General features: G+C 40.8%; 1 protein-coding gene across 1 annotated transcript in view; it reads left to right on the top strand.

Moving 5' to 3' along the window:
• kiaa0586 (KIAA0586 ortholog) overlaps positions 1-8,186 on the top strand; it is a 19,389-nt gene extending 11,203 nt beyond the window's left edge. Inside the window, exons 10-14 of the mRNA XM_015374927.1 lie at positions 405-546; positions 621-850; positions 1,093-1,145; positions 5,760-5,858; positions 7,136-8,186. Coding sequence (XP_015230413.1) covers positions 405-546; positions 621-850; positions 1,093-1,145; positions 5,760-5,858; positions 7,136-7,300 — 689 coding nt within the window. The 3' untranslated portion in view covers positions 7,301-8,186. The remainder of the gene's footprint in view (positions 1-404; positions 547-620; positions 851-1,092; positions 1,146-5,759; positions 5,859-7,135) is intronic.
• Positions 8,187-12,919: the final 4,733 nt, after the last annotated feature.

Here is a 12,919-nt window from a genome sequence, read left to right as displayed (position 1 = left end):
GACTGGATGATCTGGTGAACTGGAAAGTACCTTGAGATGACATATTTTTAGAATTGGCGCTATAGAAATAAACTAGATTGAATTAAATTGACTATCTTCAGCTTTGGCTGAAGAGTCTTCCTCAGTTTGATGAACTTGGATCAGGTCAGGGACCAATCACCAGCTGGGAGAACAGGATGAGGGAAAACCAGGCAAGTTTTTAGTTTCTGGACCTGGAATGTCAACCTCTGTAAACACAGTATGATAGAAGTCATGATCTCTGCTTCTTTAACCTGTCTAGACGTACAGATCTATTCTCTCTGGTTCTAATCTCTTTATTATCCAATGTGATCTGAACCTAAAACGGCTCATTTCTGCTCATTTACGATCTTCTCTGATGTTACTTCCTCCTGCTGTGACCCAAGATCCCGTCGCTACGCCGACCGCCACGCCAGAGCCCCGTTCTCCTGAAGAAAGTCCCCCTGCTTCTCTTCAAGCCCCGCCCCCTAAACTTCCCCTGGATGAGGATGGACCAGAGGAGGAGCTGGAGTCACAGAAGCAGCCTTTGTACGCTGACAGGTCCAGATTGAAGCGAAGCAGCTCACCCGGCTCAGGAAACACTAACCGCTGTTCTCGTGCAGGGTGGCGTCCATGGAAGAGGATGAGCCTCCGGCCTGCCGCCCTGCTGCTGCTCAGTCTGAGGCTGAACCCAGTCCTGCTCTGCCGCCCAGCCTTTCAGAAACCAGCAGCTCCAGCAGCAGCAGCAGCAGCAGCAGCAGCAGCTCTGTAACAGCAGAAACCGAAGCAGCTCTGAAGCACATCTCAGAGGGAGAGCTGCTCATCAGTGCCAACCAGCTGGCCCCTCTCACAGGTCTGATCCACACCCCTTCTACTTTCTCTGCCACTTCCTGCTCTCACGTGTTTGAAGGCATCACTCAGCTCCAGCTGCACTGACCACTTCCTGTGAGAGCAGTGACATCCATTAAAATGTTTTTTTTTTGACACAGATTAAACTGTCCATCATTTAGAATCAGGCTTTGACTAGGCCATCGAGGAGGCCGCCATTAGTGCGCCTCATTGATGTCTCTCCTGCTGTGTCTTTTCCTGTTTCAGAAGAGGAGGGGCTCTGCAGCTTCTCCAGCTCTCTACGTGAGGTGGAGGACATGGTGAGTATCTATCCATCTCTGCCCACTTAGGGATCACACTTTTCTGTGAATGTCATCAGCAGTTCCTCCTCTGGCCTCCGGGGGTCGCCAGTAGGAAGAGAAACATGTGTCTGGTCTCCCAGTTCTGGTTATTATCAGGTTTGGAAATAATTTCAGTTAAAGAACACAACAGATTCCTCAGTGGTCGTTAGCAAACCTGATGGAGGCAAAATAAAAGGTTAAGTGAGTAGAATTGGGTCCATCCCCCCGTCCAGCTGATGGATTAATTCCCATCAGCAGCAGAACTCTGTTGGTCATTATCTCAATCTATCAATTTCACTATTTTCATTTTAATCTAGATTTCACTTTCAGCACAAACCATTCATCACATACATTGGGGTGGGGGGGGCTGTTAGGGAGAACGATTTGCCGAGGCCATGGGTGCTGCAGAATGCTGCCGTTGCCATATTCTTATGATTGCCAAGAGCCCCACCGTGAGGCGGTTCCCTTATTGCGCTGCCTTTATCTCTGTGGAAAGATAGAGGAAAAAAACATATTTCACACTTTATCCTTGACAGGATACAGTTTGAGATATCAAGAAAAACACATTTAAACACGAGGCAAACTTTTCAGCAGAGGGTCACATCGGAGGCTGGAGCCATGAGAAAGTCAGTCTGACATTTTGAGTATCAGTTGTGTCTGTGTGTTTGATGAAGTGCGTTCAGTTTTTCTCATGAACGCTGTCCAGAGGCCATTGTCCTTGATAAGATGGAAGTTTATCAATCGGCACCACAGGGGCGCCAGCAGCTCTGGGCCCTTCTGCCATAACATCCAGGGGAGGTTTTGAGAGAGCAGGCTGCACAGGAATTTTCCCTCAGTCGTTTCTTGCTGGCTCTACATGTTGAATCCAATATTCTTAATTTGTCGTCCGTTTCTGCCTTGAAGCAAGCGTGCTCATCCAAGATATTATCCCATCTCACCTTTGAGTTCAACCACCGCAGCCATCCTGTGTTCATTGGCACCCAGCATACGGCTCAGCTCCTGGTCCTGCTCGTTCACAGCCTTTGTGAGCGCATCAACCGCTGCCTGCAGCTTGATCAATGCCTAAATTGCTGCTGACATCCTCTGTAATTGTAGATACATCAGGTATCCCCCAAATCCTAACAGGAGAAATCCAAGTACTGTAAATCAGAAAATCCTAACATCTTTTATATCCTCCTAAAACGCACCATCCTCCAAGCCTTCCAGGAGTCCACGGCGTGTCCTACAGGTCCCAGCAGGACATACTTCATCTCCTGCTCCTCTCTTCCGGTTCCCTCACAGCATTTAGCTTCTCTTCTTTTCTCTCTGCAGATCTGTTGCTTATTTAGGCCCCGTCCACACGAAGTCAAAACGAACAGGAAACGCTAATATTTTCCAGAACGTTTGTCGTAAAGATGGAGACGTAAAATAAATGTGATCGTCCACACGAATGCATGAAAACGCTGCAAAATGTATGCCAGGCCTGTAAGTGGCGCTGTGGTGCCAAAGCAAAAATAGGCGACGAAATGTTGGGCATGCGCAGTAATATTTATACATGGTTGCCCTGCGGGTCCATTTTCGTGGTTCAGTCAAATTCAGGTGCTGAACTATGTGGTCGATATTGCTCTGTTCTTCCTGGAGATATTCCAGAAGAAGAAGATTCTGTTGTAAGCCGACAGCAGGGTGAGTAGCATGAGCAGCAACCATTCAACACAGTACAGCGCCATTGTTGTTGTGATACTGTGTCGCGCATGCGTGTTTAGAGGCGACGCTATGACGCATGCGTGTAAGAAAAAAAATGCGGTTAGAGCTTAAAGATGGAAACGCGAAAACGGCGTTTCAAAATCTTCCCACTCTGAAGGCTGAATAAAAAAAAGATTGTTTACAGACCCCCGAAATGCCGGCTTCGTGTGGATGAGAGGCTGGTTTGGTGAAAAATGTGTACGTTTAGGCCAGGGTTTGACTTTGTGTGGACGGGGCCTTAATCATTGTTGTGATGATGATGGTTTGTCCATCTGTAGGCGGTCAGACTCGCATTCATTGCTTTAGAACAGGAGTTCCCAAACAGCATCAGCTTCCAGCGCTCTCCAAACTAAGAGAGAAATAAACCTTTAGATGTTTTATACCTCCTCAGTGAATATTACATTTGATTAGCCTTTAGATTTAACTAACTTCTTATTTTCCTACTGAAGAACAAACCAAAAACAATAAGATCAGAACAAATAAAACCAAAGCTTATTAAAGTCTTTGTGTAGATGGTGGGCGGGGCTTAATGTCTGTACACCTCGGGGGGTAGAGTTGGCTAGAATTCCCCAAAACATTGTATTTAAATAAAAGTAGCAGTTCATGTTATTTTTACTGCGGTTAAAGTGAAATATATCCTTAAAAGAAAATCCCAGCTATTCCCTACCCATGATCAAAGCAACCCATTAAACATTTTACAGAATATTGGAAAATTAAACGAAATATTAAGTGATGCAAATTCTGGTCTTTTAAAAAAGACAAAAATTAACATAAAATATCGAGTAAATTCACAATAAATATACTGTTCAATAGTTGCAGTATATAGAACAGGTTTAATGACAGTAAACTGTTTATTTTCGGTCGTCCTCCAAATGACACAGCAAACTGATGCGCCTCAATACAAACAAAAAATAAGAGAGCATGTCTCTCAGCGGTGGATATATTTGTTTAGAACAAGCTTGTTTTCATTTATTAAATCCAGTTTCTATAGCTACAATTTAAAGCATGTCATCTTAAGTCCCTTTACAGAAACAATTCAACGAGAACATCAGGTCAGATTGGTTCAAAGTTTTCTAAAAGTTTCTCAAAATTGATGGAGCAGCCAGTAAAAGCAGTGATACTTTATTATTTTTTTTATTTAACTGTTTATTAGTATTTTTCACAGCTGTTTACATAAACAATGTACACTTCACATTCAACATAACATAAAACCAGTGTGCGAAATACCTGTCAATATTTGGGGGGTTCCCCATCTCCCGATTGTTGCGCAATACCAATCTAAATTTTCTCAATATGCAGTAGGCCTATAACATTTCAAAGTCAAAGTCAGCTTTAATGTCTATTCTTCAGATTCACCAGACATACAAGGACTGGAGAGGATGTTTGTCATTCACCAACAGTGAAACAGATAAAGTGCACAGGCACAACAGATAAGATCAGTTCCTAATACAAAAATTTAAACATTCAATTTCACAATAAAATATAAAATGTACAATAATATAAAATATGCAATACTTATGCTAGTGCAAAAAGGCAGATGGTAATGGCAGCAGAAAAATAATAATAATAATTATTATTATTTTTGTTATTATTATCATTACCAACTATGTAAGATATAGCATTTGTAACAGTAACAGTGCAAAAGAACAGTAAATAAATATCGTATTAATAGTAGTGCAGGAGACAGTTTGTCCGGAGTGATTTTTTTTTTTGAGGGGGGCTCAGCTTCCTGACAGCTTGGTGGATGAAGCTTTCTGTGAATCTGGTGGAGCGGGCAAGAGCCTGAATAGACCGTCAGTCTATGAAAACACACACACGCACAAAGACTGTCTGTCTGTCTCTCTCTTTCATGCACGCACATGTCCTGCTTTAATCCAGTTTCTGACGAATGGAACTGGGTTGAATTTGTCCAGAGGAGGTCCGTTGAGGTCCACAAACAGGAGTGAAGACCTGCTGTCTTCGCGCAATCTGTTCCGCGTTGCCCGTGTTATTAACTGCGGAAAAGCACATGGCTAATTTGCATACGCGAACAGGATTGGCTGGCTCCACTTGGCAAAAAAACAGAACATATTTATGAATAAAGGTTTTGAATTTTTATACTGGACATGTTGAGCTTAAAAACATTTTAGTGACCATTAGCGACAAAATATATTTTATTTTTTTGACACAGTTTAAGACCCCTTTAAATTTTGCTTTTGAGGCTTTCAGGGGGTTTCATGGGTTAATCGGGGGGGTCGAGCCCCCCCGGAACCCCCCCGTATTTCACACTCTGCATAAAACCTTTGCTTGGGAGCTATTTCTCTATTTTGCCTTTGTCCCATCTAGTTTATCTGGTTCTTTATTTTTTTTGTGGCGGTCTTTTCTCTTGAATGTTTTCCATTTAATCCACTTTTCTTACATTTGAGTTTACTGAAGCCTCAAACCATGTGTCAGTTTTTACATAATGTAGATTTCTTCTATTATTCCAGTCCATTGTTATTGACAACGGGGGTCAGCCTTTCCCCATTTACTCCGAAAAGCTTTATTACTAGCTATTAACATGCAGTGATACTTTTTTGATTTTTCCTAAAGGTATATTTAAATAAAAAGCTACTCAAGTAAAGTTAATTGAGTAAATGTAATTAGTCTCTACCCATGTTTGGTTTGGGTTGGTGGCCTGAATCTTTGAACTCTTCCTCGTCTGTGAGATAAACGGCACAAAGCAGCTGCTGAATACGGTGTCTGATTAGTAGGCGGGCATTTTCCTGACTCCTCCCCCTTTTTTTCTGTGGGTTAAATGTTTCTTTTTTCTTAAACCTGCTTTTGTTAAAACTCATCTTTTCTAAGCTGTTCAGATTAAATTCATGGAGAATGTTTGATTCCCTCTTGCAGGCCTTAGACTCCTCCACTGTGGAACAGGTTGGAGGTCGTGACCTTTTGCTGACCCTGCTGACCAAGGTGGATCAGGGAGGACAAAGGCCGGACCCTGAGGTGGGTTGGTCCAAAGGACTTCGAAATTAACTGAGATGATCAGGTTAAGTAAATCATCTTTTCATCCCTTGAACATTTCCTCTACCCTCGCTGCGTTTTTGCTTTGGAGAGCAGCGCTCTCTGCATCTGCCCCCTTTACTGTGGCTCCCCTGAATAAAACCCGTTTACAGAAGATCTGCAAACTTTTCTATAATGTTTTCCTCCCTCTGTTGTTGAGCTGATCTCAAGCTCAACAACAAGCTTTAACTGAGCTTTGGAAACAAGCTGGGAAGTATCTAACTTATCCAGTCAGCTGGTGCCGGAAAACAGGAAGGTCCAGAATTACAGGCTGTTTAAAAAAAGTCCATCAGAGGATCAGAAGCAGAACTGATTCACTTTAAAACGGGATTTAAAAGCAGCCGCCGAGTGGCCCTGTTTGATTTCCTCAGTGTGAGGGCGGGGCCTGAAGACGCTCGAAATACTCTGCTCCCAATTTTGAAATAATACATAGAAAGTTTGGCGTATGCAGCGTCTTAGACGTTTCTGGATAAATCACTAAGGTGTAACAGGAGCCTAAGGGGGAAGAAAAGGGAGGAATAACCAGGGAGAAACATTAGGATCTAAAAGTAACTAGAAAAGAACTTAATTAAGGCTAAAAGGGGAATAAATCTAATGACTACAAAATAAGTAATGAGCAAGGATAAAACTGCATGATAAGAGAAGCGACTGGAGAAAACTGAAGCCATGGAAAACCTCACCCTCACTTAAAGATAAGAGGGAGAATAACTATAAATAAACTAGACCAAAGCATAAATAAAACCAAAAAATGCGGAAAAAAAGACAAAAACAGGAAGAGCTAAACTAAAAATGCACAAAAGATCTAAATCTAAAGAACACAGAAGAAAATAAAGCAAACTGGAGAACCTGAAAAATAAAAACTTAAACAGAAACAAAAGGTCCTCAATATAAGATTATAACATATAATCTGTGCTTTATGTTTAGGATCATCTCTGGGTTTTATGGAGGATCTCAGATGTTCTTATAGTCACCACAAAACATCTGAAAATTAAAGGCAATTCAAACCAAGTTTGATATTATTTATGTTCTACTGGCATCTAAAAAAGATACAATTATATAAAAAAATAATAATTTCTTGGTTCTGGTTGATTTATTTTCCTCTGAGTGGAGCTGATGAAGTTTTTTCTGTGTTTCAGTGATTTTGCTCCGTTTTCTGCCGCAGGTAAAGGAAGGCCATTAAACAGCCACTCACTGACCTTTGACCCCAACTGTTTCTTCAGGGCTCTTGGGGGAGGGAGGAGATGGAGGATGAGGTGAGCCTGGGGGAGGTCAGAGACTACGGGCATCTAAGACCTCAGAACCGGACCAGAACTGTGGGTCTGCTGGACCAGACGTCCGCCTGCGGCCAGAACAGTCCGCCTGCAGGTACGGAGGGAGGGGCTTAGAGCACAAACAGGAAGAGCCAAACTAACATCGTCACAGAAAACAGCATTCTGCAGAACATCTGGATATTAATATTCAATTTAAAACATGGATAAAATTGAATTATCTGAAATCAGCCGTTCCATAGATGGAAACAGAACAGCCGCCATGTTTGGCCTCCCTAGAAGATCCGCTCTGAAAGCAGGCGCCAAGATTCTAACAGGCTCTAAAAACACGATAACCTTAGCATAGGACCTGCAGCGGGTTCGGCAGCGTACAAAAACTAAAGTCTAAAATAACGTGTCATGGCATCTTTACCTTCATACCTTCCAGTTTGGGACGAATCATTTGACATCCCCCTAAATACAAATCATTATAAATATCCAGCAGGCTCCCAGCAAGTAACCATGGCGACGTTGTCAGGCATGCAGAGGGCGACACTTCTTAGAAACATCCGACCAACAACTTCCTGTATGACGTCAGCGACTCACTGAAGGAAAAGTCCGTCAGGATTATCTGTTCGCATCAAGTTCAAATGGTTCAGTCCATCTGCTGCGCTGATTTATAACAAATCATTATCATTGACGTGGAAATTAATGACATGTTGCCACAAAACATTCAGAATAATTCAAGACGTCACTAAAAACCTGAAGTCGAGTAACAAAGTACTAATACTTCATTACCTTACTGAAGTAGAAATATTGGCTATCTATACTTTGCTGGAGTAATTTTTATCATTTCCACCTCTTCTTGACGGCAATAAAGAGTTCGTTACTGCTGGTGTGAAGTCAGTTTTATTGCAAATCTTCTTATAATTTCTTTGCCACTTTGAACTAAAACACAACATAAACTTAAATGAGATGGTGTCATGAGTACAAAATGACATAAAAAATAATATAAATAAATATAAACCTCGCTGGCTGACCCTTCCTTTTGAGGTAGAAATGAGAATTAAAAGACTTCTTAAACTTAAATTTCTTTGTAAAACTTCTTGCAAATGTCATGCCTTCATGCTGTGTGCATCTTTCTAGTTTTCCAGCGAGCATACTAGATTCCACTTCCTAAAAAAGCCTTTCAAAATAAGAGTCATAATAACAAAAATTTTGCATAATACAAAATAAAACATGTAAACTAAAAATATGGCAGTAAAATTTTTTCCTTCTACTCCTTACAATTCAAAAATATACTCCTTTGTTTTGTTTCATTTAAGCTCATTTTCATTATGGCCTGTTAGTATTTAAAAAAAAAAAAAAAAAAAAGATCCTTCAAAATAATTTTAGTTTTATCCAGACAATGAATTTCTTTGTGTTTGGACTCGGTGCTGCCCCAACTTGTTGCTCACCACAAACCAAAATAAATAGTTTTTCAAGATGATGCAAAGTTGAATTTGACACCATTAGTTATAAAGCTGAGAAAATGAAGTGTAAGGAAGTTATCACCCAGAATTATAGAAAAATGTTCCTTTAATAGGGTAGAGCAGTAAAGCTTCTGGCCTTAATGTTTTTTCCTGCATTACTTTTACTTTAATACTTTAGGTGAGTTTTAGAAATGGTACTTTCACACTTCTACTGGAGTAAAAACCTTAAGTTGATTCTTAAGGGGATTGTTGTTTGAAGTGTCGACTGCTGGGCTGCTGACTAGATCGGACCTCAGCAGAGAGCCATGAGCCGCCCGTCCACAGCAAGATGAGGGGGGGCTGGGAGCCGGTAAGGCAGACACACAGAAGCACGGGGCCGCCGGTGACCAGGCTACCATCACCGGGTTGGGTTCGGTTGCTCCGTTCCCCGCTGGCTCCCTGCCCCCCTCCGCCAGGGTTCCCTGACCAGCCCCGGAGCTGATAGCTCAATTCGTGTGTTTCGACTACAAATCCCGTACGATTATGAAATTCTGTCTGGGAAAAGAGGGCGTCTGGTGCTTGTTGCTATGATGCGTCTTTGCTCAGCAGCTTCGCTCATTGTAAACCAACCAATCAGAGCACAGCTCATCTAAATATTCATGAGCATACCATAAAAGGAAGGAAACCTGTCGTTTCATTCTATAGATTTTAACCAGGCTGCATTAGGGCTCATAGAACAGCAAATATGCCATTTCAGCCCAACCAATGTTACACATCCTATTCAGAGACCTTAAGGACCAAATACCCTATAGAATCATTCTATCAACCCTTTAATGCTTATGACATTAAAGGGTTAGTAAAGAGTGCAGCGTAGTAAGAAGTTGGAGCGGTGCCGGTTCTTCCTGGTTTCCCTTTGTGACGCCGGTCAATAAACCAGCTAATCGATCGATCTTCACACCCCAGCAGGTCCATTAAACCTGCAGCCATTTATGGACATGTTCTCCACAGCTGTTAGGAAGGAAGAACAGCGTCCCTTTGAGAATACATCCAGGAGTTGCTGAAAACTTCTCAGTCAACCACGGTCTCTGAATAAGTCCAGTTTTTCTGCAGGGCGGTGTCTGTCTGAACACCGGAGCTTCGTCTTCAGTTTCTCTGGTTGTCATGGAAGCATGTCTGATCTCTCACCTCCCAGCTCAGCGCTTCTGCTGCTACTGAAATGATGCATTGAGCTGCGGCTAAAGCTGAACGCTCAGTCTGTTGGTTTTCTGCTCAGCTAAGTGCAGCTTATTCTACCCTGGATCTTGAGTTTAGAGGATCCAGTTGGTTCAAGCTGCTTGTTGTTGTGTTTTCTGGAAATCACAGAGTAATATTTATGCAGAAATGCTGCATATAGATCATTACTAACAATATGAATATCAATATATGATCTGGGATGAAGATAACAACAGACCCATTACAGCTGTGCTTCATCTTCCTAGCATCCTGTTAATAAAGTCCAGCAGTGTTGTAATGTTGCCATGGAGACCCAGCGGGGGAGCAGAGGAAGACTCTGATCAGTGAATAGATTTTCCTCCGCTGAGATGAGGCGGGTAGAATCTGTGGGGAAGTCATGTGGGCTTCTGATGTATCCCAGCTCAGCTCTCCATCAGGTTCTGTTTACCTGAGCAGAGGTGTGGTTCTGATCCACACTGAGCTCTATGTTTCACAGCTCTACGCTCTGCACACTGAATCCATTCACAGCCCAGCTCAGAGAGTTTGCATCCAGCCAAGGAGCCTTTGAAAGGCCTGTTTGCACTTTCCAGGGTTCCTGCTTCTGCAGACCACTGTGCTCCACTGTTCAGTCAGCCCTCTGCTGTCCTTACAACAGATTAGATCCTGGGACAAGTTGGGTCCATCAGTGACCTCAGCTCCCTGAAAACAGGCGCAGTGATGTAAACATGGTGGTTAACTGGTGGCAGATCTAAACACGGCTCAACAATCCGGAGCTGAACAACAATAAACACCCAAGTTTGATCAGACTCATTAATGCTGATCTGGAATAAATGTATAAAAAGCTGATTTTTTGTAAAGAAATAAAACATTAAATCAAACTGCAGTTGAAGTTAATTAAACAAAGAACACAGATTCCTTTATTTGGTGTAAATGTTTATAAATCTGCACCTTTAGTCTACACTGCAAAAAAAGTCTTTTTTTTCTTGAATTGAGGAAGTAAGTGCATGGAAGAGGATTAGGGCCACTGAAAAAAAAAGTTAACTGATTTTTAAATTTTATTTCAGTTTAACATGGGAAAAAAGTCAGAATTCTGACTTTTTTCTCAGAATTCTGACTTTTTTTCTCAGAATTCTGACTTTTTTCTCCGAATTCTGACTTTTTTCTCAGAATTCTGACTTTAATCTCAGAATTCTGACTTTTTTCTCAGAATTCTGACTTTTTTCCCATGTTAAACTGAAATAAAATTTAAAAATCAGTTAACTTTTCTTTTTCAGTGGCCCTAATCCTCTTCCGTAAAGTGAGACACTTTGCCAATGGAACAAGACAATTTACATTAAAAAAAAAACAATTGCATTGTATTTTTTCAAGTGCATATTATCTAATTATCTTATTTTAAGAGTGAAAATATTTCCTATATTTCTTATTTACCTGCTCAAATTAAGGCTAAATACACTTTACTTTGAATATTTCTAGTTTGTTTTTGCAGTGTTCAACAAAGACTCATTACAGCTGATCTGTAATTACTGTATAGTAAGCATATTTTTGTAAAGAAAATATTTTGTTTATTGAAACTACTTTTAAAGGAGTTAATTAAACAAATATCAATGAAGATGCCCAGATTCCTTTATTTGATTTAAATATTTATTAAGAATTTTAGAAAAATGTAAAACCAGATTAGACCTAAAATACACAATAAAGACATTTTTATACAATTTGCATAAAGAAAACAAAATATGCAGGACTAAAAATTAGGAGAATAAATCTGCATCTTTAGTTTACACTGTATTTAAAAAGTATTTTTTTCTTGAATTGAGGAGAGTGAGACACTTTCCTCAATTCTTGAAGACAATTTATATTTACAATAAAAAAAAAACAAAAAAACAATTGCGTTATTTTATTTCAAGTGCATATTATCTAATTATCTTATTTTAAGATTGAAAATATTAATTCCATTGGCGAATCATCTTATTTAACTGCTAAAATAAGGGCTAAATACACTTAATTTTAGACATTTTTGCTTATTTGTAGATCGCAGAAAATTTGCTTGTTTCTTTTATGTTGAGGTTTTTTTTTACCACAGAAGATGAACAGCAGGAGAAGCTGAACACAGGAGGAGCCGTGAAGGGAGGTGTCCATCCGTCCACCTTCAGACCCCAGGAGGACAGAGACCAGGAGGAGATGAGGAGCACCGAGTCCTCCAGCGATGATGTCTTCTGATCACAGATTCTGCTGACTTCCTCCTTTCGATGATAATTGGATACATGACCTTTGTCAAAAACAGTGGTAAACTGTTTGGCTGTTTGTGTAAATGTTCTGAACATGTTCATTTGGAATAAAATGACCAGTTTTACTTCTGATTTCTACTTGTTTGCTTATTTTCTCAGAGGCCATCAGTTAAAACGTTTAGTTTTAAATGTTTGAAGGCTGCTGGTTCCAACCCTGAAAACACAAAACAATGAAATACCAGGATTGAACGTGAAGCTGCTGAGCAGAGAGGGAATGATATTGACACCCAGTTCTAATTAGGCTTAGATTAACATCCTTTAATCCAAGAATACTCTGGAAATAAAGATCTATTGATCTCAGAGTGGGATGGTTCCCTGAGGTGCTGTGTGTCTGTGAAGAGATCGATGTTCTCAGAAACTGGGATTAAACTGAGCAGCTTTCATGAAGCTGAGGAGGATGAACTGATTTAAACCTCTGCTTGTTTACTGAAGCTGAAGCAGCAGCTCACCTGAAGGCCTGAGTGCGGTCTAAAGGGAAACCAGTGCAGAGTTCAAAGGTCAAACAAACATACTGTATTTAGGAAAGATCTATTTGAGACCTGAAGCTGTTGGTGGGAGAAAATAAACTGGTGGCTCCATTATCCATCCACCCATCATCCACCCATCATCCATCCATCATCCATCCATCATCCATCCATCCATCATCCATCCATCCATCATCCATCCAAGCTGAAGCTGAACTGAATCATTTGCTACAGAAGAACATTAGACAGGTGCTTCGACAGATATGTCTAAAATATCTGTGGATGTAATGATTTGTGAATCATTTGCTACATTGTTTTATTTTGAAGGTTCATGTGACGCCAGCC

This window comes from Cyprinodon variegatus, unplaced genomic scaffold (assembly GCF_000732505.1).
Source record: "Cyprinodon variegatus isolate N-32 unplaced genomic scaffold, C_variegatus-1.0 Scaffold110, whole genome shotgun sequence".
NCBI classification, from domain to species: domain Eukaryota; kingdom Metazoa; phylum Chordata; class Actinopteri; order Cyprinodontiformes; family Cyprinodontidae; genus Cyprinodon; species Cyprinodon variegatus.
This window is presented reverse-complemented; position numbering and strand designations above follow the sequence as displayed.